This window comes from Eptatretus burgeri, chromosome 15 (assembly GCF_056783735.1).
Source record: "Eptatretus burgeri isolate ZD-2024b chromosome 15, Ebu_testis_v1, whole genome shotgun sequence".
NCBI classification, from domain to species: Eukaryota; Metazoa; Chordata; class Myxini; order Myxiniformes; family Myxinidae; genus Eptatretus; species Eptatretus burgeri.
In genome coordinates, this window is record NC_140975.1 from 14,680,277 (window position 1) to 14,705,690 (window position 25,414).

At 41.7% G+C, this 25,414-nt stretch overlaps 1 protein-coding gene across 5 annotated transcripts in view; it reads left to right on the forward strand.

Annotated features, from left to right (window-relative positions):
* The first annotated feature begins 506 nt into the window (after window positions 1–506).
* Window positions 507–25,414, forward strand: part of LOC147011588 (uncharacterized) — a 59,505-nt gene continuing 34,597 nt past the window's right edge. For 2 of the 5 annotated variants that reach the window (XM_085858305.1, XM_085858304.1), the window contains exons 1-5: window positions 515–820; window positions 20,760–20,816; window positions 21,001–21,075; window positions 24,334–24,411; window positions 24,874–24,951. In XM_085858305.1, the coding sequence (XP_085714431.1) occupies window positions 709–820; window positions 20,760–20,816; window positions 21,001–21,075; window positions 24,334–24,411; window positions 24,874–24,951 (400 nt within the window). In that variant the 5' untranslated portion in view covers window positions 515–708. Of the gene's footprint in view, window positions 821–20,759; window positions 20,817–21,000; window positions 21,076–24,333; window positions 24,412–24,873; window positions 24,952–25,414 lie in introns of all 5 variants that reach the window. The other 3 variants (XM_085858303.1, XM_085858302.1, XM_085858307.1) reach the window with 3 other exon arrangements.

The window sequence follows — 25,414 nt, forward strand, 5'->3', positions numbered from 1 at the left end:
CAGAAAAACAAGCGGTTCGAGAACCCATTATCGACTCCAACGCCGTGCTCCATAATGCAACACCCCCTGCTGACATTCCACCAAACAAGTGTGTGCTTTTGTCTGATTCGACCCTGCCCAGCTTTTTACACCTGCATGGAATTACCTTTTAAAGTATCATCAGAAGCAGCCGAGGTGATAAAACTAAACGCCTCCTCGTGCCAAAGGGCAGGGGGTGTTTCATTATGGTGGAGCATTATGGCAGAGATCAATCGAGATCGGGGCACACATGATGGAGGTGGGTTAACACCGTGTGCATTTACAAGAGTTCACGAACGAATTGTAAACGGATTAAAAAACACAACAAACTGCAAGAGTCTCGGCGGAGCGTCTTCACCGAGCGAGGGAAGACTTCACCGAAATGACGTCACGGAGATTCCCGAAAACTCCAACCTGAGTGTCGTTTTCCACCCTCCCCCTCAACACACACACACACACACACACACACACACACACACACACACACACACACACACACACACACACACACACACACACACACACACACACACACACACACACACACACACACACACACACGTCACGAGACGAAGGGAGGTGTGAATTGGAGGTTGTACGAGGAAACACCTCAAATGCCCTTTTTTGGTGTTTCATCGACACATCCAGCGGTTCGACAGTTACCGAAGTCCACACACTATCAGCGTCGCGATGTACACACGGATGGACAACGTTTTAAACATGGACACATCGTTCCGCTGGCTCCTTCTGTTCATCGATCTCTACCTTTTACTGTCCTCGGCGAACGCAACCGCCGACACAGGTGTGTATATGACGTCACCGTGTACGGTAAATGTTTTCGACTTGATGTTCAAACTGTAAATGCATTATTTACGCGCTTTCTTGCGTCTATTATTTATTCATACAAGACTTGTAACCAGGGCCGGTAATTGGCGTCGATGGCTATTGAGAAGTGTTGGGGGGGCGGGGGGGGGGGTTGTTGCGAGCACGTGGCGTGGGGTCCGAGACCCCTAAACGTTCCGGGGTCTGCACTCACTGTGCTGCATTCTGAGCACTTTGCACGCACCTGTGTAATAATACCTTTTCTGGGAAAATGATTTTGAAATGTCTTTGAGAAGATGATAATTTTAATGAATTTGGTTTAATTAGTCACCAATTTGAAGGTTTTTCGGTTAACAATCCTCCAGATTAGTAACATAGGCCAAGTAGCTGCATCACCTACTGGGAGCCATGGTCCTCCCGGTTCCGAGAACAAATCCATATCAGGCCAACATAACCTGACACCTTGCACCCCACCGATGATGGGCGTGACTTTCCTGGTAATGTTCTCGTAAACCTTTGTTAAAAATCGAGGGGAGAGGGAGCAATGAGGATGGGTGGAGAGAGGGAGGTAGTGGGGAGGGGAAGGACGTGTTCTGGACATGCGTTTGATAGGGGGACTTGAGGAAAAGCAGGGGGGAAGGGAGGAATGGCCCACTTATGCCGGCATTAGTACAGGATTGAACGAAATTGGGTACATTAAAACAGCACGTTCAGACGGGTCGTATGAAACAACGCATGGATACCACCCAGAGACGTCCATGGTGGGTGGAGCGGCTTTGGGAGGAGGTAAGCATGAGGGAAGTGGAAGGGAACGAAGGAAAATGTCCTTTAATCGTCAAAAAAGCTGCACCAGTGTTTGTGCCTTTATTTAATTTCCACACATACGATAAGTTCTGGAATGTGTTCACCTGCAACAAATTTGGGAATTGATCCGTGCAGCAGTTCCCACTGATAAAAAGAAAAACCTTTCATTTGTCCAATTCGCACCTTCTTTGACACTCCTTCCTCTCCTTGAATGGAGAGTTGTGTAGTGGTGGAGGAGGTATTGGAAGAGGATAGTGTGAGGGGAAGGGAATGGTGATAAAACACACCCAAACAGCAACATTTTATTTTAAACCGCCGGGTTCTATATAAAACTTGGAAGGAGCATTTAAAGCACACCCTATCTACGTGGCAAAGGCCTGCCTGCATCCTCCACATCCAGCAACCTTTGCACCCCTATGGTCAGCTCACTCCAAATCTAATGAATACATGCTATATGATGGGGAAGCTGTTTTAAATTTTTTTTAAACAAATAATCTGTTAGTCATTAACAATCCCCTTAACAGAGAGGGTGGGCTGGGGGAGCAGGGGGAGGAAAGGGGGGAGCAGAAGGGTCAGAGAGAGAGAGAGGGGGGAAGAGGAGTGAGAGAGAGAGAGGGTGGGAGAGAGAGGGTGGGAGAGAGAGGGGGAGGGGTGGAATAGATATAGATAGAGAGAGAGAGAGAGAGAGAGAGAGAGAGAGAGAGAGAGAGAGAGAGAGAGAGAGAGAGAGAGAGAGAGAGAGAGAGAGAGAGAGAGAGAGAGAGAGAGAGAGAGCGCAAGAGAGCGCAAGAGGGGTGGGGGAGAGAGAGAGTTTTGAGTTTTTATATTCTTTTATTAAAAAAGTATAAAAAGGTGTCTCACCAATGAGACAAAGGCGTCAGCACAACACTTAACTGTTTTTCACAGCAAGCAAACAAAATATATTTTAACAAACAAGAGGGTATTTATAAAGGTAGAAAAAAATATTTTACCAAAACAGATGAACAACCAATTATTAAAAAACATTTTAGGTTGATTCATACATTTTAAATCAGAAAGGAAACTCAAGTGATTCATTTACAACAGAGCAAAGAACATTTTTTACACACCATTTGTCAACAAAATCCTGCATTCTCCCATACTTGCAACAGAAAAAGAAATCAAGCTGGATGCGAGACACAACTAAAGTTCTAAAGGTTAATAAAACACAAGAACAAGCATCTGCAGATTCCACCTTCTTTTTCCTCGTCTTATAAATTTCCATTTTTGCTTCAGCAACCAAAAACCTGGCCAAACCAGTCTCAGATTTGAAACTAGAGGAAATAGGGAAACCATAAATAAATTTCACCAAGGAAAAAGAAAGACCCATCTTTAAAATAACATCATGCAAAAACTGAAAAAGAGGGACAAGTCTTATGCAATCTACATATGCATGACAAAGCGTTTCATTGTTTTCACAAAATGGGCACAATTCCGGGATCTCATTGGAAAACTTGTGCAATAAGATATTATAAGGAAGGATGCAATGCACTAATCTCCATTGCAGGTCGCCCGAACGTTTAGAAATTGGAGGGGTATATAAACCTCTCCATGCAGGGACAAGAGGGGTCGAAGTTGGCAAATGTTCTTTCCATTGAATCCCGAAACGACTTTTAACTGAATCAGCAAAAATATACTGAATACAAAAGGAATACAGGTTCCCCTTCTCAATGGAATTTAAAGGTACAGATTTGCCATCCCAGTCCAAAAGCAAAACAGGGAAGGCATATTGATTGGGAAAATCCACAATATCAAAAAGACTCCTGAAACCCACTCCAAAACTCATTAATGCCTTTAAGATAGCAGAAAAAAGCTGACCAATTATCCGAATTGATTTCAACCCAGTAATGGTGGAGATTTCATGACCAGATTTCCATCTTTCTTTTGAAAAATCCAGCAGATTGTGCACAAGAAGTATATTGGACCCCACAAAATGTTGCACAAAAGCCCTAGAAGATGGGATTCCTGTAAAACAGGGATTGTAGAAAACTGGTTCATTTAAGAACATCGAGGCAGTAAAGGAAGTGACCTCACGTTGCAGTGATAAAGCTTGCCAAGCATTGATCACACTCTGCATATACAGAGGAAGTGGTGACACGTCGATCTTCAGGAGGTCGAGCAAAAAAGCTCACGGCCATATCCTAGCCGGCCCGCTTGCTTTAGCAAACAAAGGGTCAAACTCTCCCAAGGCATGTGGTTATAAAGCAACTTTTTCACAAAAAGAATGCGGAAAGTCATGATCCTGCTGGTGATGTCAACAAGCCCTTGACCCCCCTCATTCCGAGAAAGGCTGAGCACACCTGGTCGAAGCCAGTGCATACCACCCCAGAAAAAATCGATTGTGTTTTTGAATATTTTTAATTAGCCATGCAGGTGGCTGCAAGACAATAAACCTGTGCCACAAGATGGAAGAGACCAAATTGTTAATAACTAAAACTCTTCCATGATATGATAATTTGCACAGAAGGCCCCTCCATCTCTGAAGTCTGGAGTAGACTTTGTTAGTCCATCCCAGTTTTTCTGAATACTTTGAGCATCACCAAGGTGTACACCCAAATGGTAAACACTATTATTCTTCCAGGATAAATTGCCAGGTAGTGTTGGGAAGGAAAAATGCATTGCTAATCCAAAAAAGGAGGCATAACTCTTTGTCCAGTTTACTCTGGCTGAGCAAGCAAGGGTAAAATTATTCATAGTTTTAAGTAGTTCAGATACATCTTCTTGACATTGAATTGTAGTGCAGATATAATCTGCATAAGCAACAACTTTTATAGCAGGTATGTCCGGAGCGACAGAGAATCCCACAAGTTTCTCACGCAATTTAACTAAAAGGGGTTCAATGGAAAGAACATAAAGGAATCCGGATAAGGGACACCCTTGCCTTATTCCTCTGGTAACAGTAAAGGGAGGAATCAACTCATTATTTATTTTGAATAAACTAGAAATATTGTGATACAACAAGTGAATATATGATACAAAAATACGACCAAAACCAAAACCCTTTAGGATAGCAAATAGATCACTATGATCTATACTATCAAAGGCATGCTCTTGATCAACAAAGATTAAGCCAGTACTTTTATACAGAAGATCACACATCAGCAATGTCACGAACAGCGCCAAGATTGTCATATATTGATCGTCCAGGCACACAACAGGTTTGATCAGGATGCACCAAAGATTGGACTACCAATTTTAAGCGAGAGGCAAGGACCTTTGAAAAAATCTTGTAGTCGGTGTTCAGTAAGGAGACAGGACGCCAGTTTCTGAGTAACTGGGTTTCTCCCTTCTTTGGTAACAAGGAAACAACGGCTCGCCGGAAACTTAGGGGGAGCTCCCCAACTTGAAAACTTTCCTTGAGTACTTCCAAAAGTTCGGGTCCGATAATGTCCCAAAAGGTTTTGTAGAATTCACAGGGGATTCCATCCAGACCAGGAGCTTTCCTGGACGCCATACTGGAAAGAGCAAGACCCAACCCCTCCAGCGTGATGGACCTCTCCAAAGAGGCTCGCTGTGACTCAGACAACTTGGGTAAAGGTTCAATAAAGGCTTTTGCAACATTCAAATCAATCTTTTTTGCACAGAATAAAGAAGAAAAATAATCGACTACAATTCTTTTAATCATCTTAGGTTCACTTACTATCTCTCCTTCAGGTGATTGTACAGATAATAGTTGTTGTTGAGCTTTAGTTTTCCTCTCCAAAGAGAAGAAAAACTTTGATGAAGTGTCAAAAAGACTCAAATTTTTAATCTTAAGCCGCACTAAAGCCCCTTTAGCCCTTTCATTGACAAGACTGTGAAGAAGTTCTTTTTTAGTTATAAATTCTTTACGTAATCCTTGATTTCTGTTCAACTCAAGAGGATTTCTTTGCAATTCTAAAACCTCTTTTTCTAGAATCGTTATCCTTGAAAGACTATCCCGAGAGTGATGAAGTTTATACTGCTGACAAAAGATTTTGATGTGGATTTTTACAATATCCCACCATTGTAGCTTGCTATGAAAAGTATTTTTCCTTCCGTAAAGAGAAGTCCAAAAGATCCTAAAAGCATTGCAAAAAACAATGTCTTCCAAAAGACTAACATTTAGAGCCCAATAGGCACTCCTACATTGAAGATAGGGAAAAGTTAATTTTAAAGAATCTAGGTGGTGATCCGAAATGCCAGAGGGAGAAATTGCCGTAGACAATATGAAGTTCCGAAAATCATTATTAACATAAAATCTATCTAAGCGAGCGAACGATACCCTGTTATTGGAAGCTTGACACCACGAATATTGTTTAACTTTGGGGTGCTGCAATCTCCAACCATCAACCAAATTATACTTTGCTAAAACGGTCGCAAACTCTTTTGCACTCTCAGGGTGAGGTTCTGAGCCATTACGGTCCAGAGCTGGCTCCAAGGTACAATTAAAATCACCAGCGAGGCACACGAGACCACTAAAATCAATCTGGGATAAACAATCATCAAGAATGGAAAAATATTCGTTTCTTTTTGCAGGATTACTTGGGACATAAGCATTTAATAGTGTGATTTTATAGCCTCCATAAGAAAAAACGACAAAAGCCAAATGACCTTGCATGAATTCGTGAAAAACAATTTGGTCCGATGAAAGACTTGATCGAAACCAGAAAGCAACTCCTGCACTGCAGCAATCAAAGGAACTGAAAAACCAAGAACCCCTTATTGTGGTTTGCCACTCTGCAGAACAAGTCGGTCCACAACGCACATCCTGAAGAAGAGCTACATCAATATGCTTTTGATCAAGTAACAGTTGAACATGTGTTTTACGTATAGGGGCGCGGCCCCCATTTATGTTTAAACAAGCAAGAGACAGAACCATTTTAGTATTTTATAGGTGGGTACTGGTTACTGAAGTTCTTTCCTTGCCAGAGTTACATATTTCCTCAATCTGTGGACGTGGGATTCATTGGCGCCATAAGCTGCCGGATTTTTAGTAATAAGGGATGCGGTAAGCATAAATTTATCGAGTTCCGGAAAGAAATCAGTTAGTTTAATTTTTTTCCGAAAGGTGTTGTGGAGGAACTTGATCACCTTCGCAGGAGCAGGGGCATTTAAGCCCTTGTGGTCTTGTGAATCTCCAGCTGCACCATCCAACTCAGAAGAATCTGATATTGAACAAGTATCATCGGAATCACACGACTCGTGTTCAAATTCAGCATCCTTTTTCTTTACAGATATAGCAGACATTGGAAATGGTTTCATGAAAAAGGAATCCTCAGGAAGCAGATTTCCTTCTAACTTTTCAGGTGTCTGCTTCAAAGTCACTGAGGTAATGGGTGTGGCTGTAGATGTGACAGGCAGTTCTATGGTACTCGGTGCAATTACAGTTTGGTGAGATTGTTCTGTGGTGTTAGACACAACTATAGTTTGGACAGATGGCTCTGAGTTATTAGGCTCTACTGTAGTCTGAACTGCTGGTTCTGAGGTATTAGGCACGACTATGGTTTCAACAGTTGGTTCTTCGGTGTTAGACACAATCTCCGCATGAACATCCTGCTTCAGTGTATGACTACCTACTGTATGTCCAGAACAAGTTTCGTCTCCACCTGGGACATCTACTGATGGTTTGTTTTGCTCCATAGTCTCCTCATCATCACATGTGAGAGGGCAGGCATAAACATCTGAAGGATTTTGGTTACTCTCTTTCCGATTGAGTGAAACCCTCTTCACAGCGACCGCTTCCGCGTATGAAGAAGGTTCGACTAAAACTGCACTTTGGTGCCTCCGTTTTTCCTCGTGTCACCCAACCAGACTCATTTTTTCCATTCGTTTGATTTTCAGAGTTTTCCCCTGCCTCAGTAGACACCCCAGTGACCTCAGGTTCATTTACATTTTCAACTTTACTTGATTCTTTTTCAATGCCCCTTGGGCATTCATTTTTCATGTGACCATACTGTCCACATTTGTAACACACTAAAGTCTGAGATGTGGCAAAGTTGCGGTAAGTAAACTTTTCATGTTCAATTTTTAACATCACGTCAAGCTCACGAATGTTTGGCTATGGAATAATAAATAGTTGACGTCGAAAGGAAAGAATATGTTTTGTACTGTGGTCCTTAAAGCGAACAGGAATGAAAGTTATTTTTGAAACAACAGTGCCATACTGTTCTAAAGCAGCCTTCACCTGCTCGTTTTTTATGAAGGGAGGAATATTTGACAGGAGTACCTTCATCGATGGAACATCGAGGGGTGATATGAAGAGGAATATATCCGGCTCCACAGTCAGTCCTGACTCCACAAGCTGCGCCACCATTTCCTCTTTTGCGACGAAGATAACAACACGCTGATTCATTCTCAATGCAGCTATTACACAATGCATGCCGATTAATTTTCCAACACACAAAACAACTTTTTCAACTGAGATTTCGGGTGGTGGCGTACACGAAAACCCATTTTTCCGACTTAAAGACTCTAACAGCTCAACGGTCGCCATGATTTAGGCGTAATAACACTCAATGCCTCGGGGTATTAAAAAAATAATAATAATAATAATAATAATAATAATAATAATAATAATAATAATAAAAACCAATACACAAGCGACGCTGGCGAATGGAGGAAAATAATAATAATACTAATGATAATAATATGGACGCGGTCCAAGAATCGTTTAAAGGAGCCAAAGCGATGGCAAAAACTAACAAAACACGTCGGATGGAAACCAGGCCTCAAAACCGGGAGGGGTTCTGAGAAACACGAACTCCACCTACCGTGCGCGCTCTCTTTCTCTCTCTCTCTCAATGGAAAAGAGAAAACAAGGAGAGAGGAGGTCAAGAGAAAACGAAAACTAAAACATTTAGACGATGAGAAGAGGGAAAGGAGAAAGCAACACAGGCTCCGCGCGTACCGCCAGGAACTGAGCAACAGGTCTTCGCGATTGCACGCACGTGCCAAGCGAGCAACAGCTGTGCAGAGAGAGAGAGAGACAGAGAGAGAGAGACAGAGACAGAGACAGAGACAGAGACAGAGACAGAGACAGAGACAGAGACAGAGACAGAGAGAGAGACAGAGAGAGAGAGAGAGAGAGAGAGAGAGAGAGAGAGAGAGAGAGAGAGAGAGAGAGAGAGAGAGAGAGAGAGAGAGAGAGAACACGGACGTGGGATTCTGGCAAATGTGACATCTCGTTTAATATCCATCTGAGAGACAGCACACACATTGAGGAATCACACTGCTTGAGGAACACCGGGATGAGAATTTATAGCTGGGTCAGGATTCAAAGCTAGGATAGACAGCTTAGAGCGATTGTGTGTACCTCTCAGCTATCCTGCCATGATATGATGATTTATTCCTTTGTATAACACCTGAAAACATTTTTTACTTATTGTAATCATCCAATTTATTTTGCCTTCCTCACTCCAGAGATGTCCTCACTGCCACGGTATCACCATCGAAGTTTGAAGAGTGCTTGCCAAGTGGCTTGAGCACTCAAGCAAGCACTCCGACAAAATGGTTGATAAGGAATTGCTGGCTTGGCAAGCGATTAGCGATCAGTGATGTAAACGCAATGCACCAGGAGATGCCCAAGCAACGTCCGAATTGGACAAATGAACACTTGTTTTTTTTAGCAGTGGCAACTACTGCTGAAGTCAAAAAAGTAATTTAAATTTTGGAAATCGGCTGGAATTAAGAGATTCTAGAGATTATGACATGTGCAAAATTAAATAAAGCCATAAACACTGGCGTCTCTGGTCGTTTATAAGCATTGCAATATATCCAGCGATCCGTAGGTATGATGATCAGGCAATGTAATCGATGATTTACGTGAGGAAAGTGAAAAAAAATTATCGAAAACAAATCGTTGCGGTCTATTCCAAGTCAAGTCATTGTTGAGCAGGCCAAACAAAATGGTGGCTTAAGACTCCAGCAAGCTGACAGAGTTCTGAGCAAGATGGTGCGCCACCATATTCGGAAGGCTTCTTTTGGTTTTTTTGATGAGCACCCCCTAAATTATCTTCCAAAGGGGTGTTTATATTAACCCCAACATCCAATTTTTGTTCACGCATTACCTTGGACTTCCCTAAGTATGCATGCAAAGTTTCAGGCTGTTGGGTTTCAAGTTTTTGGAGTTATGGAGGAGACTGACACGCTGACTCGTTCTCGTTCTCTCGTTCTCGTTCTCTCTCTCTCTCTCTCTCTCTCTCTCTCTCTCTCTCTCTCTCTCTCTCTCTCTCTCTCTCTCTCTCTCTCTCTCTCTCTCTCTCTCTCTCTCTCTCTCTCTCTCTCTCTCTCTCTCTCTCTCTTTCTCTGTCTCTGTCTCTTTCTCTTTCTCTTTCTCTTTCTCTCTCTCTCTCCTGCTGGTTGCATCATTGGTTGGGACGCGGCTATGCCGCTGATGCAGTGTCCCCCTTACCAGTACACTGGTGCTCATTTTGCTGACCTCGGAAGGATGACAGGCTGAGTCAACCTCCTGGTGTGTATTAATTCAGCGGCCAACGGGGCTTGAACTCAGGACCCGAGGATCCCAAGCCTCCACCCTAACCACTAAGCCAACACCAGGCTTCCATGCACACCGAAAACACACACACGCACACATGCACACTGACATTTATTAGTACAGATAATGCGGAGTGTGTGTCTATCTGTGCGTTTGTGCATTCGGCTATTTCCCATTTCCAGCACTGCTTTTCAAAAGCTCCACACGCTGGCAAAGCTCAGCATTCTACCATAAGAAGTGCATTATACCAAACGAGATTCATTTTAAATATATAAATACAGCATGGAATCATATTTGAAATTTTGACCTATAAAGTGTTTTCCATGATGGAATGTTGTGCATCATAAATTTGGTCAATACATTTCCTAATTGTCACCTAATATGTGTTTTACATGTGTTGAATGGCATTGACCATGACCTTTGATTAATTTTGACCATATTTTATACACATATACTACACATGTGTACAAATAAGCTGTGTAAGTTTCAGTCTGATATCTTGAAAAATTCCTGAGCTTTGGCAATCATATAATCACCAAAAAAATGTTATGATGGGGTAAAATTGTTGTCATGGAAACAGTTTATTCTTTGCCACATGGGACTTTTCCTAAGTCATGTGGGGCTCTTCAGGGTATTGCAGTCTTGAGGGTCATAAGGGTCTTGGGGGTCATAAGGGTTTTCTAGGTCTAAAAGGGTCTTTGGGGACTTTAAGGGTATTGGGGGTCTTAACAGTCTTGGGGGTCATGGGAGTCTTAGGGGTCTAAAGAGTCTTAAGGGTCTTAGGGGTCTTGGGGCTCTAAAGAGTCTTCAGGGTCTTGGGGGTTTTAAGGGTCTTTGGGTTATTAATGGTCTTAGGGGGTCTTTATGGGCCTAGGGGGTCTTTAGGGTTTAAGGGTCTAAAGGTTCTTAGAGGGTCTTTGGGTTATAAAGGGTATAAATGGTCTTTGGGATCTAGATGGTCTTTGGGTTCTGAAAGAGTCTTAAGGGTTATAAAGTGTCTAATGAGTCTTACAGGGTTTTCAAGGGTCTAAAGTGTGTCAGGGGTCTTTAAGGTGTGAGAGGATCTTTGGGGTCTCAAGGGTCTAAGGGGTTTAAAGGGTCCTAGGGTAATAAAGGGTCGAAAGGGTTTTTGGTTTTGAAGGGTCTTTGGGTTTAAAGGGTCCAAAGGGTCTTTGGGGTTAAAGGGTCGAAAGGGTCTTAAAGAATTTTAAGGGTTTTAAAGGTCTAGAGGGTCTTCAAGGTCTATGGTCATAGGGGTCTTAAGGTTTTTAAACAGTGTTAGGGATCCGACGGGTCTTAGGGGTCGAAGGAGTCTTTGAGGTATTGCATCTTAAGGTTTTTAAACGGTGTTAGGGGTCCAACGGGTCTTAGGGGGTCTAAAGCCGCTGTCACACCTTGACGTTTTAACCAGCATATGGCAACGTATCAAAATGTATGTAAAACGCTGGCGTACGCTGAACTATTGATGTTTTTTTTACAGTTTTGGGCGTATTCATAACGTATTAGTAATGTACACAGAACGTTTCGATAACATATAGATAACTTATATCAACGAATGCTGAGCGTGTTGTCGGCGTTCACAACCTATGCCCAACGATAGTCTAACGAATGCATAGCGCGACAGCGTATCGCCGACGATCACGTGGCGAAGCCTATTAAAAGGCTGCCGCTCGACGATTCAAATCATAGCCGCACTAGACATCGAAGTGTCAAGCCGCTGTCACACCTTGACGTTTTAGCCAGCGTATGCCGACGTATGAAAAATTTGCCGAATACGCTGGCACACGTCAAATACGTTATGGGTAAGTTTTGTATACGTTAAGAGCACGCTGAAGCACGCTGGCATACGTCGTAGTACGGCGAGTACGTCGACAAATTTTAAGCATGCTGAAAATTTTTCGACGTATGCCAGCGTATGACTCACACGTTCCGCATATGCTGGCCATAAGTTGTAGGCACGTTATGCGATCGTTGACACACGTCAACACACGTTACTTGTAAGTTACTCATAAGTCGAAACACGTCGAGGTAATGTTTAGCGTACCCGAAACTTATTTCCAACCTATGAGTAACGTGCTTTGAACTTATGTGTAACGTATCTCCAACGCATATTGAAGTATGTGGACGAATTTGACGTCTTCCGGACGACCTCAGAACTTACTGAACGTGTTACTAACTTACAGCTACCGTATAATGGCATATTGGCAGTGTTTAGGGGAATTGGTATATAAAAATGGGGTTCACAGGAGGAACCCGTCAGTGTTTCAGACTCCATGCTTTTTTTTGTTTGTTTTTTTTTCTTCGGCATGACGGTGATGTTGACACTTCGATTTCTAGTGCGGTTATGATTTAAATCATTGAGCGGCAGCCTTTTAATTATATTATATTATAACCGCACTAGAAATCGAAGTATCAACGTCACCGTCATGCCGAAGAAAAAACAAAACAAAAAAAAACCATGGAGTCTGGAACACTGACGCTAAACATTACCTCGACGTGTTTCCACTTATGAGTAACTTACAAGTAACGTGTGTCGACGTGTGTCAACGATCGCATAACGTGAGTACAACACATTACTCATAGGTTAGAAATAAGTTTCGGGTACGCTAAACATTACCTCGACGTGTTTCGACTTATGAGTAACTTACAAGTAACGTGTGTCGACGTGTGTCAACGATCGCGTCACGTACCTACAACTTATGGCCAGCGTATGCGGAACGTGTGAGTCATACGCTGGCATACGTCGACAAATTTTGGGCATGTTAAAATTTGTCGACGAGCTCGGCATACTACGATGTATGCCAGCGTGCTTCAGCGTGCTCTTAACGTATACAAAACTTACCCATAACGTATTCGACGTGTGACAGCGTTTTAGACAAATTTTTCATACGTCAGCATACTATACGCTGGCTAAATCGTCAAGGTGTGACAGCGGCTTAAGGAGTCTTTGAGATATTGCATCTTAAGGTTTTTAAACAGTGTTTTTAAACAGTGAAAGGGGATTCAAGAGAATGTTCAAAGAACCAAACCATTGCCTTGATTTCACATGATAGCAAGATATTATTAAAGATAATTAAACACAGAATAGAAGACTTCATGAAACGAGAAATACCCGTTGAGCGAGCAGGTTTCAGAAGAGGAAGAGGTACGAGAGATCAAATTGCAAATCTGTGATGGATCATGGGAAAGCAAGGGAATATCAAAAAAAACAAAAAGGTGAAAGAAACATGGAAGGTCTTCCACCCACAGGTATCTCTGTTTTATAGATCATAGCAAAGCTTTTGATTGTGTTGAAAATGATTTGATGTGATTCTGCGAAGGAACTGGGGGGAAGTCAGAGCACATGACATGTCTGATATGAAGCCTGTACAGTAGACAATAAGATACAGTGAGAACAGAATATGGAGATATAGAATGGTTTTGGAATTGGAAAAAGGGTTATACAAGGGTTCATCTTCTCCAATTACTTGTTCAATATGTATGGGGAGTACATCATAAGGAAATCAAACTTGGATGACAGAGTCAGGATTGGAGGAAGATGTATCAACAATCTTAGGTATTCTGATTATACCACTCTGTTGGTGGAAAGTAAAGAGGGATTGGTGACTGCAGAGAGTGAAGAAGGAAAGTGAAAAAGCTGGTCTTTATTTCAACCTAAAAAGACTCAAATCTTGTCAAGTGAGAAGATCCATGTGTTCAGATTGGGAGCCGATCACGTGGAAATAGTGGAAATTTAATCTTCCTGGTTTCTAAGATTGAAGTGAGTGGAGAATGTGGAGGAGAGATTCATAGATGGTTAGTGATTGGGAGAACATCAATGTGAGCATTGACAATGACCTGGAAAAACAAAGATGTGACAAAACAAACCAAGATGAGGCTGGTGAATGGTTTGGTATTTCGATTGACGATGTGTGGATGTGAGTCATGGGCAGTGAAAAAGAAAGGAAGGAAGAAGATTGGCATTTTTTAGAAATGTGGTCTTGGAGACTAATGTGAATAATTCCATGGACTGCAAGATGAACATACACATTAGTGCCTGAAGAAAGGCTGATAGGATGGCCTACACTTAGAGGTATGCACCCTCGCCTCGACGCTGTCTGTCCTGGATTGGAATCCCAACCCAGTTACGAACTGTTATCCCGGTGTTTCACAGGCAGGGTGATTCATCAATGTGTGTGCCGGATAGACGTGAAACAAGCATCCTAGTCCATGGGCCAAACCTGAAAATTTGACCCATCAGTACTATATCTGGTGGCAAAGGCTCACTATGTTTTTTTGATAGTTTAGTACCTACAGATGAGGAATTGAGGTAATAGCAGTGTGAAATTGGCAGCTTTCTGGTAGTTTTCACCTCTCAAACATCACCCCACCGCTATATTTTGAAGACCAAAATTTGGGGATATGGGGAAACTAAAATGACTGCAGTTTCGCTCTGGATGGGTCAATCTTAACAATATACGACTCATAATGTCTGTCTATGTACCCTCTATCTAAATCAATAAGGTTTATGCAAAATATTTCATTATGTAGGTCACCAGAGGTCAAAAGGTCACTGATATTAGGGGTTGCCCAAAATTGACCATAGGGCAAGTCATGTTGCTGGAATAAAGTAACAAATCACCCAATGGTGATTTAAACACTTGGAATGCATATTTTAGAGGTCTTCAGATGATTCTAGGGGGACATTATTGAGTTGCTTTTGCAAAATTTTATTTCAGAGCAATTGATTTTGAACCATTTGTTGTAAATACCTAAAATCCAGGGTTCCGTGGGGAGGGGAAGTTCTTTTTAAACTTTAACTGTTCTAAAAGACTTTGCCAGTGATGTATCTTCTGAGACACGAGATGGTGCCATGTCTAATGCTTCATGCATTCACATTATTCACCTTTTCCAACAGTACCACGCCTTCCTCAAGAATGACAATGGCAGCCTATCAGCATTTTGGATATCTTATCTAGATATGGTCGAGGTTGTGCTTGGTTTGTTGTGGGCAACAAGAGAAGGGGATTGGCTTTTGTACCTGGCCTCAATCAGAAACATGATCCCATGGTGTTTCTCGTTTGACCGTTTAAACTATGCCAGATATTTGACATTCTACTATGCACAAATGTCGTTGTTAGATTTTCATCATCCTGAAATGCATGAATACTTCATGAGCAGAGGATTTTCTGTTCAAATAGGAGCTGATAATCCGTTTGGTAAAATACAAGTGGACCAAACAATTGAAGAAACAATAAATAAGGATACCCAGACGTCAGGTGGCACAAGAGGCTTTTGCTTAAATCCAGGTGCAATTCGCCATTATTATGTAAATGCTAAAGACCACAGCATGTTTCTTCATCGCCTAACAGCAATGCTGGGAACTCGTTCCTCCACTTCGAGCCATCCGGATTTGCAGAAAAAGAGAATTGTAAAAGACGAGTCAGCCGTCCAATCACTCACTGATCTTATTCAGAACTCTTTAACAAATCCCTACAGATCAGAAGAGGACTCTCTCCTGGATATTTCTACCGGTGCATTGGTCCCAGCAGATGTTGAGAAGGACATTTTCACTGCTCAAAGCATTGGCGAAAAGGCATTCCAGAAGTTCAAGACTGATCGTCTTGAAAAGGAGGCACTGGATGCTGTAGATTTCCATGCAACTATTAAAAAGCAAAAGCTAAAGACATTTGCAAATGTTTGTACAAAAAGTGCAATGCAAAGGGAAAGAGGTCATCCTACGAGCAGATCGCATTCTTTTTGCCAGAATGATTGTTATCGCACAAGGTTGTGAGCTGAACATGCAGGAGGTTCTGTCTCATCCATTAGGCCCATTGCCATGGGTGTTGGCAAATCAAGATGGGTCGCTAAGGAAGACTGAAAAAGCAGCACTAATGAAGAAAATTGGGGAAAGCGTACCTCCTGTAGAAACCCTCCCACAGAACTCAGCATGCATTATCGATGGCATGAGCGTTGTGCAGAAGTTAAATGTGAAAAATAGCACATTTGCTGAGGTTTCCACGTCTGTCCTGAAAGTTGTCTTGAGGGAAGGTGCGATGAGTCAAGGAATTAAATAGATGTATTTGATGTGTATAAGGAAAGCTCCATAAAGAATGCAGAAAGGCTCAAAAGGGGATCAGGCAGCAACATCAAATTCAGCAGCATTGCGCCAGGACACAAAATAAAAAAATGGAGGAACTTCTTATCAGAAGCTGACAATAAGACAAAACTTGAGTTTCTGGTTGCAGATTGGAAAACTGAAAACAAGAGGAGCCTGATTAAAGACAAAGTTCTTCGAGTGACATGTGGCATAAGATGTGACAAGATATTGATCGGTGGTAGTTGTGAAATGGGTGAACTTGAGTCCTCTCAAGAAGAGGTAGACACACGGTTAATACTTCATGCGAAGCATGCCACTGACACTGGATATCAAACTGTAATTGTTATTTCTGAGGACACAGATGTATTTGTGCTACTACTTTCCTTTGAAAAGGACATTCCGGCTACCTTGAATCAAAAGAGGGGAACAAAGACACGTACTCAATTTGTGGACATTTCCCTACTCAGGTTATCCCTTGGAGTTGAACTATGTGGTGCACTTCTCTGCTTTCATGCTTACACTGGATGTGACACTGTAAGTTCTTTCGTTGGGTGAGGCAAAACACTGGACAAAATGCAATCAAACAGTGAATTCCAATGTGCCTTCACCAACCTTGGAAGTGCATGGGAGATATCAGATCAAATGTTTGATACCTTGCAACATTTCACATGTCTCATGTATGCATCGTCCACAAAAACTGTACAGGTAAATCAACTCCGATACAAGGTGTTCTTTGCCAAAAGAGGGGAAATAGAGTCAAACCTTCTTCCACCTTGTAAAGATAGTCTAACAAAGCATGCCCTCCGTGCCATTTACCAGGCAGGAATTTGGAAGCGAAGCCTGGAGACAAAATCAGTAATTACTGATCCAGAGGGAAATGGATGGGTAAAAGATGATAGCAGTTCAATTGCTATCGACTGGATGGCCGGAACCGGAACTCCGGCACCTGAAGCTGTGTTGGAAATGATGGCCTGCCAATGCAAACGAGTTTGCAAAAAGGGAGAATGTGGCTGCATAGACAATGGGTTGAAATGTACCCCGATGTGTAAATTACAGACTTGCGAAAACCAGCGAAATGAGGAGGATGAACTAGAGATGACAGTTGATATTGAATCAGATTGCGATGATGATGATGATGATGATGATGATGATGATGATGATGATGATGATGATGAAGATTGAGAACTCAAAATACTGAGGTTACTTTCCAAGCCCTCAACATTACCTAAAGACATCTAAAATATAATTTCTGGAAGTTGATATTACTTTTTGTTCATTTTTACTACTTTGTTTTAGTAGAATAAGTTGTGCTAAAGAAGATTTTGGCAGCCTCTAAAATTTGTGACCTTTTGACCTCTGGTGACCTACATATGGACATAATTTATGATAGAGGGTACATAGGCATACAATTTTAGTGGTACATTATCAAATTTGCCCTATCCACTCCAAAGCTACAGTCATGGTTTCCCCTACCCCCAAAACCCTGGATTTTAGGCATTTACAACAAATGGTTCAAAATCAATTGCTCTGAAATAAAATTTTGCAAAAGCAACTCAATAATGTCCCCTTAGAATCATCTGAAGACCTCTAAAATATGCATTTCAAGTGTTTAAATCACCATTGGGTGATTTGTTGCTTTATTCTAGCAACATGACTTGCCCTATGGTCAATTTTGAGCAACCCCTAAAATCGGTGACCTTTTAACCTCTGGTGACCTACATCATGAAATATTTTGCATAAGCCTTCTTGACTTAGATAGAGGGTACATAGACAGACATTATGAGTGGTATATTGTTAAGATTGACCCATCTAGAGTGAAACTACAGTAAATTTAGTTTCCCCAATCCCCAAATTTTGGTCTTCAAAATATAGAGGTAGGGTGATGTTTGAGAGGTGAAAACTACCAGAAAACTGCCAATTTCACACTGCCATCACCTCACTTCCTCATCTGTAGGTCCTAAACTATCAAAAAAACATAGTGAGCCTTTGCCACCAGAGATGGTACCCATATCTGGTCTGACCAATGGACTATCCCATCTGTCAACTATTTTGTTGGAGGATGTTAAAGATTCACAGTGTCCTTCACAAACAGTAGGTGAGCTATCACTGGCACCATGACCAAATTTCAAATTCCTGCCCTAACCAGCAGATGGCATTGCATCAATGATGCTGCCCCGCAGCCTTGTGCTGCATACGAGCAAAGAAGAAGTGCTTGAAGAAATTTTCCACCCTGTACATTGGAAGTGCTGATTCTAAGTCATAAACTGTCATAATTTAAAGAGATTACGCAAGCAGAAAACGAAAGTCTGGAGAAAACCATACTGGGTGTGATTGAGAGAAGAAGAAGAAGAAGAAGAAGAAGAAGAAGAAGAAGAAGAAGAAGAAGAAGAAGAAGAAGAAGAAGAAGATGAAGAAGAAGAAGAAGAAGAAGAAGAAGAAGAAGAAGAAGAAGAAGATGAAGAAGAAGAAGAAGAAGAAGAAGAAGAAGAAGAAGAAGAAGAAGAAGAAGAAGAAGAAGACATGTGCTGGATGGGGAGTAAAGGCTGAAACTGAGCTGGCTCTGCTAGAGATTCAGAAAGCAGTGCAGGACAGGGATATTTGCAGAAATCTGATCATGAATATCACCAAAAGTCGGACACGACTTGACGGAACTATGTAACTAGATAACTAGATAACCTTTGTATATTAAATACTAAATATTGTTTAGATGTCTTGGATTTAATCCTGAAAAACAATATGATAAAAAAATTTAACCTACATCAGGATCCTAAAGTTCATGGAGGAGTTTGAACATCAACCACATGTATAAGAGCCACATTGGAAAACATCAATGTGTTGTGGGCCGGGCGTCAGCGACGAGCACGACCGCTAGATGGAGCCGTAGAGTCGACTCCGCTGATCACCTGGAATTTAGATCGTACTTCTTCGGAAAACTCCGAAAAGTACGGGTCCCTTATCAGACCGTGAAGCGTAAATATTTCTACCACGTGGTACAGGGTTATTTGCCAATTTTCAAAATACCTAGATATCCACGTGGCAATTTACCGAGTCTCCACACCTTCGATGGCACCGGTACGGAATGAGCCGCTAGCATACTCGAACTGCGTGTGACCCGAGCGGATGGTCACCGAGATCCGTCGGTCCAAAGGTCCCCTTTACAGTGGCAACAGCCTGGCTAATTTTCCAACAGGCACTGTGTTAAACCAATGCAGTAAAGGACACGAACGAGCTGATACATTTCACAAATGGGAATATTTATTAAACAATAGGGAAATGAGTGGAGCACGTAAGGGCAGAGTTATCCGACTATAAGAAATGCAGTCAATGTACAAGCAAAAAGTACTTCATAGTTGCTACTTATAGACGGGCCCACACACAGACACACACAGAAATGGACCCCAATGGTCTTTATTGAAGTCTTCCAGCTTGAGGAAAGGGACCTAGAGACCAGAGCCTGCACTTGGACCTGTCCACCTCATGTGGTCCTCGACGATCCGGCTCGACGGGACTCGAACCCTCAACATGATGCCACTCCAAGCACCAGTGATGGAGGAAAAGCGTCGGATGCCAGGTGGACGAAATGAGAGACGACCCAAGCACTGCCAAGCCGACCAGACCAGACGAGTCGATCTCCGGCACCTCGAACCCGATCGCTGCCAAGCCGACCAGACCAGACCAGATGAGTCGATCTCCGGCACCTCAAACCCGATCGCTGCCAAGCCGACCAGACCAGACCATACGAGTCGATCTCTGGCACCTCAAACCCGATCGCCCAACCCTGACGCTGTTTCCAAGGCCCTGGCGTTTCTTATATTGCATTTCTCCTGCGGGCTGGGGTGTCGTGGGAAGGATCGCCATCTGAGACGTCTCGCCTCTCATTGGTCGAGAGGCTGCGGGAAAGTTCGCCGTCTGAGACGTCTCGCTTCTCATTGGTCTGGGGTTCGTGGGAAAGTCGATGTCTGAAATGTCTCGCCTCTCATTGGTCTGGGGTTTGTGGGAAAGTCGATGTCTGAGACGTCTCACCTCTCATTGGTCGCGGGGAACATCCCATCTCTCTGGGGCGGAGTCGGAGCTCTGGCGGCCGATAAATCTCCGCCCACATACGTGGTCGAACGCACGTAGACAATGGCGTCGGTGTGAGGAAGTGAGGTGAAGGCGTCTTGTTGTAAACGAATCTCCGCAGCGCACACACATAATTCCCGTTAGACACAGGTAGGGGGCCCTAACTATAAACACACACTTACTGATATAACTGTTCTATAGGGACCCTGGCTGTTGTGTGTGATGGGTGCCAGATTCATAACAAATGTACCTCAGCACAAATTACAAAAACCTGAGTAGACAATGGATGAATGTGTATGACATTTATGGGATTTGAACCTGAAATATTTGAAATATATGAAAATACAGAGGTATTTCAACTCTGGGATCACAGCATCAAAATAATGAAATGTTAAACAAAGCCAACCAGTGTCAGGTGTCCCACTCACAGACCATTACCCTGCCTTGTGTCGTTGAGATTTGCCTCATAATCTTTGTCATCTGCACATTCTTTGTCTGCAGAACCACTGGATGAAGAGATCAAGAAAAAGTGTAACTTCTCTCTCAATGAAATCCAAGGTGTGAAAATTCAAAATGGAATCCATGATCTACTGTAGTTTGAATACGAGTTCTTATTTTATCAGTATTAGTGGAAATGCTATGATAGTTGTGATTAATAACATAATTGTTTGTAGTTATAACAATGTTTGTGCATGCGTGAGTGCATATGCACTAAAGGTGTTCTACTTCTGTGTTTATCCAGACTGTAAGCACCGTGCCTGTATGGAAACAAATTTACAATGTCAGAAATTGAAGAATGACCAGGACACAGTAGAAAGTAAGTTCCGGAATGGTGTGTGTGTGTGTGTGTGTGTGTGTGTGTGTGTGTGTGTGTGTGTGTGTGTGTGTGTGTGTGTGTGTGTGTGTGTGTGTGTGTGTGTGTGTGTGTGTGTGTGTGTGTGTTTATTTTGTGTCTGTACATGCATCATTAGTTGTTATCTCCATATGTGGGTTTCAAAATGTGGAACAGAATCCTCCCCAGGTCTCAAAGTATCCACCTTCGTTTCAGTGAAGGATCGCGATTCATGGACCAGATTGTGAAGTCTTATTGTTTTAAAAGTTTTTTTCCATTGGCTCTTTTCAGGATCGTCACCAAGCCCTGGACAGCTTCCAACTATAGTTCATTTGTATTAATATTCCAAGGGATTTTTGTTTTGTTTTAAAGATATCAGTGAGGTTCTTCTTCATCATTCCCATTGCTCCAATTATCACTGGTACAATTTTGGGATTCGGCTTCCAGGATCTTTTCACTTTCTCTTTGAGATCCTGGTTTTTTCTCATTTTCATGATTTCTTTGTTGTTTAGACCAAAATTGTTTGGTACTGACATCTCAATTAGCAATCCCCTCTTTTCTTTTTTGTACCTAAGTATGATATCCAGTCGCATTGCTTTGTTTTCTGTGTTAACACTCTATGGGATCATCAGGTCATATGTGCGCATTACTTTATTGTTTTTAAGTATCACTTTTGGTTCATTGTTTCCATGAATTTTCTGGAACTGGGATATTGGAAGTTTTTGCAGATGTGCCAGTGGACTACTCTACATACCTTGTTGTGTCTTTGGGTGCACAAATGTTCTGATATGAGTTTTTTTTTACATCCTGATAGGAGGTGACTCATGCTCTCTGTTTCTATCTTGCAGAACCTATACTTGTCCGATTGACCCAGTCCTGCCATTTTCTTAAAGCCATTTGTGTAGTGTCCCTGGTTTTGGACATTAATTATGATTCATTCTCGATCAAAGTTGAGCTGACTGACAGTTTGTTAGCCATTCCAATGAGCTTTCTTTGTCTATGCGCAATCTGCCCAACTCATTCTCAACTCATTTTATATATATATATATATATATATATATATATATATATATATATATATATATATATATATATATATATATATATATATATATATATATATATATATACATTCCTGTTATTTTATCGTTCTCCCAGTTTTCGGTGTATATTTGTTGATACTTCCCTTTATATTTTTATTTTATCATCTTAACAATCGTTGGGGCCATATTTGTTGCTGTTTCGGTTTCATGTGTGACATCTTTTGCTCGCACCTGTCTTGGGAAGTTTTTTGCAAGGTGGGCTAGGGATACCTTTTCTAGCTTGCTATCTTCATGATTGCATAAAACTGGATTCGGTTGTCTGTTGAATTTTTCATGTATTCAGCCAAATCCTACAGTTGTCGTTGTTTGCTCTTGGGTGAGTTCCATCAAACCGCTACCTCATTCTCGTCTCGGCGGGTATATTCCCGAGATGCATTGACTTTTGAAGAACATTTTGTGGATGGCGATACGTTTCCTTGTTTTGATGTCTAGTTTATTATTCTGCAGCTGCACTGGAATACTGGAATTGCGAGTTGGTTAATGGCTTTGATTTTGTTCCTTAGAGAAAGGTATGTTTTCAGGATCAGCCTCGTTCTCCACAGGTATTCTTTGGTAATTGTTTTGCGCATTTGTTTGTGACATATTTGGTGGCCTTCTTCTAATCCGAAGTATTTGCAAGATGCTTCGTTTTTCTGATGCCTGTGTTGTTGTATTTATGTCGACTTCTACATTGTCTCTTTTTGTTGGTTTTCCTTGCCCGAATATGCACTTGGCACATTTATCGAGGCCAAATTCCACTTGAATGTCGTCAGAGTAGCGTTTCACTAACTTCAGTTTTTCTGCCAATTTTTCATCGTTTGGTGCAAAGAGTTTTAAATCATCCATGCAAAGTAGATGTATCACCTTTCTTGTTTCTTTGGACACTCTCTTATTGGACGATAGATTGTATCCATGTCCTTGCTCATTCCTTGCTCAGTGGATCTTTGGAAGATTCTGCTTCGTATCTTCACCCTTGGTATTTCAATCTTTCCTTCTGCGTGCTGTGGTATCAATGTGGTATTCCAAAGCCCCCATTGCTTTCTCAATCAGTTTGTTTATTTGGGGATTGATCTTGTACACCTGCATGCATTTTATCATCCATGAATTTGGAACAACATCGAAAGTTTTTTCGTAGTCCATCCAAACTGTGGACAATTTGCTTCTTCTCGAGTATGGCAGTTTTCGAGTATGGCCTTGTTTAGTAGTAAGTGGTCAATTGTTCCATAACATCCTCTCTTAATCAAATCAGCTCCATCAAATCTACCGGTTTTTGTGGCACTCATGATTTTTTTGACATTTGTTTCTCTCCCTCATGGTTCTTGCGTTCCACATCGGCCTAAATTGAGGGTGATTAATACTGCATCATTTGATCTCATTTCTTTCGTGGTTTTTCTTTTTATTACCAATTATTATTATTATCTTGCCAAAACGAAGTTTTTGCAAGATATGTTAGTCAGCTTGTATGTTTTTTTTTTGTTGTTTTTTTTGTTTGTTTGTCTGTAATCACGTATAAAAAATTCTGCAGAGCACAGTTATCATCGGAAATTTTTGTAACTTCGCATATCAGAGGCCTATAGAGGTCCTTTTCAGTGCACAAAATTTTGAAGGTCAAGGTTAAAGGTCAAGGTCACTTTGGCGTAAATCAGGGGAGTCGACAAAACCCTTATTTTTTCAGTAATTTTGATCGGATCGTCTTCAAACTTCATGGGAATATAGTTCATGGTCTGGCGCTCAGCGGATTAATTTTTGGTGGTGATTGGCCTTGACCTTCATGGTTAGCACCTGAGGTCAAACATATTTGACCCCAAGGTCAAATTTTCAAGTTTTAGGAACCATATCCTGTAGTACCTCAAATTGAACACCTCGATGAGTGCTTTCTAGATATGTCAAGCTTGAGACATTATGACGTCATTTGATGACGTTATGAGGCAAACGCATATTTTTCATGGTTACTCTGTAAAACGATTCTCATCGGAATCTCTCGTAGGCAGATATTCCTCAAGGAGTCACTCCTGGTGGATAGCAGCTCTGTTCATCTCAGTGTGACCTTAAAGAAGTCACATGTGGTCACCTTTTGGCAAGATACGGGTCACCATGCGGTTGACATTGGTTTATTTATTATTTATTATTTTATTTGTTTTTTCACCTTTTCCACCCACAGGTTGTCAAATTGATGAGTGCATGAAAGGAAAAAAAAGATGCGAAAAAGTTCTGAACAGATATCTCACTGATGAACAAAGCAAGTCCACATCTGCCTCCATTTCTTCTGTGTTTCGTATCGCACTCATTGTAGTGTTTTAATCAACCTTTTCTTCGCGATTTTTTCTGAACTGCATCTTTATCTTCCTGTGCACTGATATTTCCTTTATCCAAACCCTTTCTTATTTTCCATTTATCACGTCAAATACTAATGTTTTTAACATTCATGTTCTATAGAATAATGTGTGTGTTTGTTTGTTTGTTTGTTTGTTTGTTTGTTTGTGCATGTGAAGGTGTGCACACGGTCAGACAGATGATCATGGAAACTGTTTGTATCAAACTTGAATATTGCAAATTAAATCTTTTCCTTCATTGATCTACGGTGTGTGTGTTCCTTATGCCTCCTCGAGCTTTGTTACCCTCTTGTGCCCGATGAAATTCGCCTTACTTTGCATTCTGTCCTTTCACATCGACCTGTTTCATGTCCCTCCACTTTGCCCAGTTTGCGAGGGAGACGAGTTTTCAAACGTGGACGGATATTGTATGAAGTCACATCGAAAGTCGCTCAAAGATCTCATAGGTAAGCATCCCTCGATCTTTTACACTTCCAGGCAGTTTTGATCTCTAACTGTGTGTCTGTCCCTTCTTCTTTTGCTTTTGTATACAGCACATGGCTGTGGGTAGCATCATTTTTTGAGGGTGCAGCTGTGCTGCTGATGCGGTTCCCCCTGTAGGAATGGGTAGAGTAGGAATTTGTAATTTGTTCATGGTGCCAGTAATAGTTTCCCAACTCTTCATGAAGCATTGAATCTTCAATGTCCACCAATTAATGCTGGCAAATGGGATGGCCAAGATAACATCCATCCGATGGATGCGACACCTGCCAGCGAAGCACCAGGATGACAGTTTATAAATCAGTCGGGATTTATTCCAGGCTAGACAGCTCAGAGGCAAATGTGCATGCCTCTTGATGTTTGGCTATCACACCAGCTTTTGCCCGTTTTTATTAAACATATTGCTTGAGAACAATACGAGTCTATGAC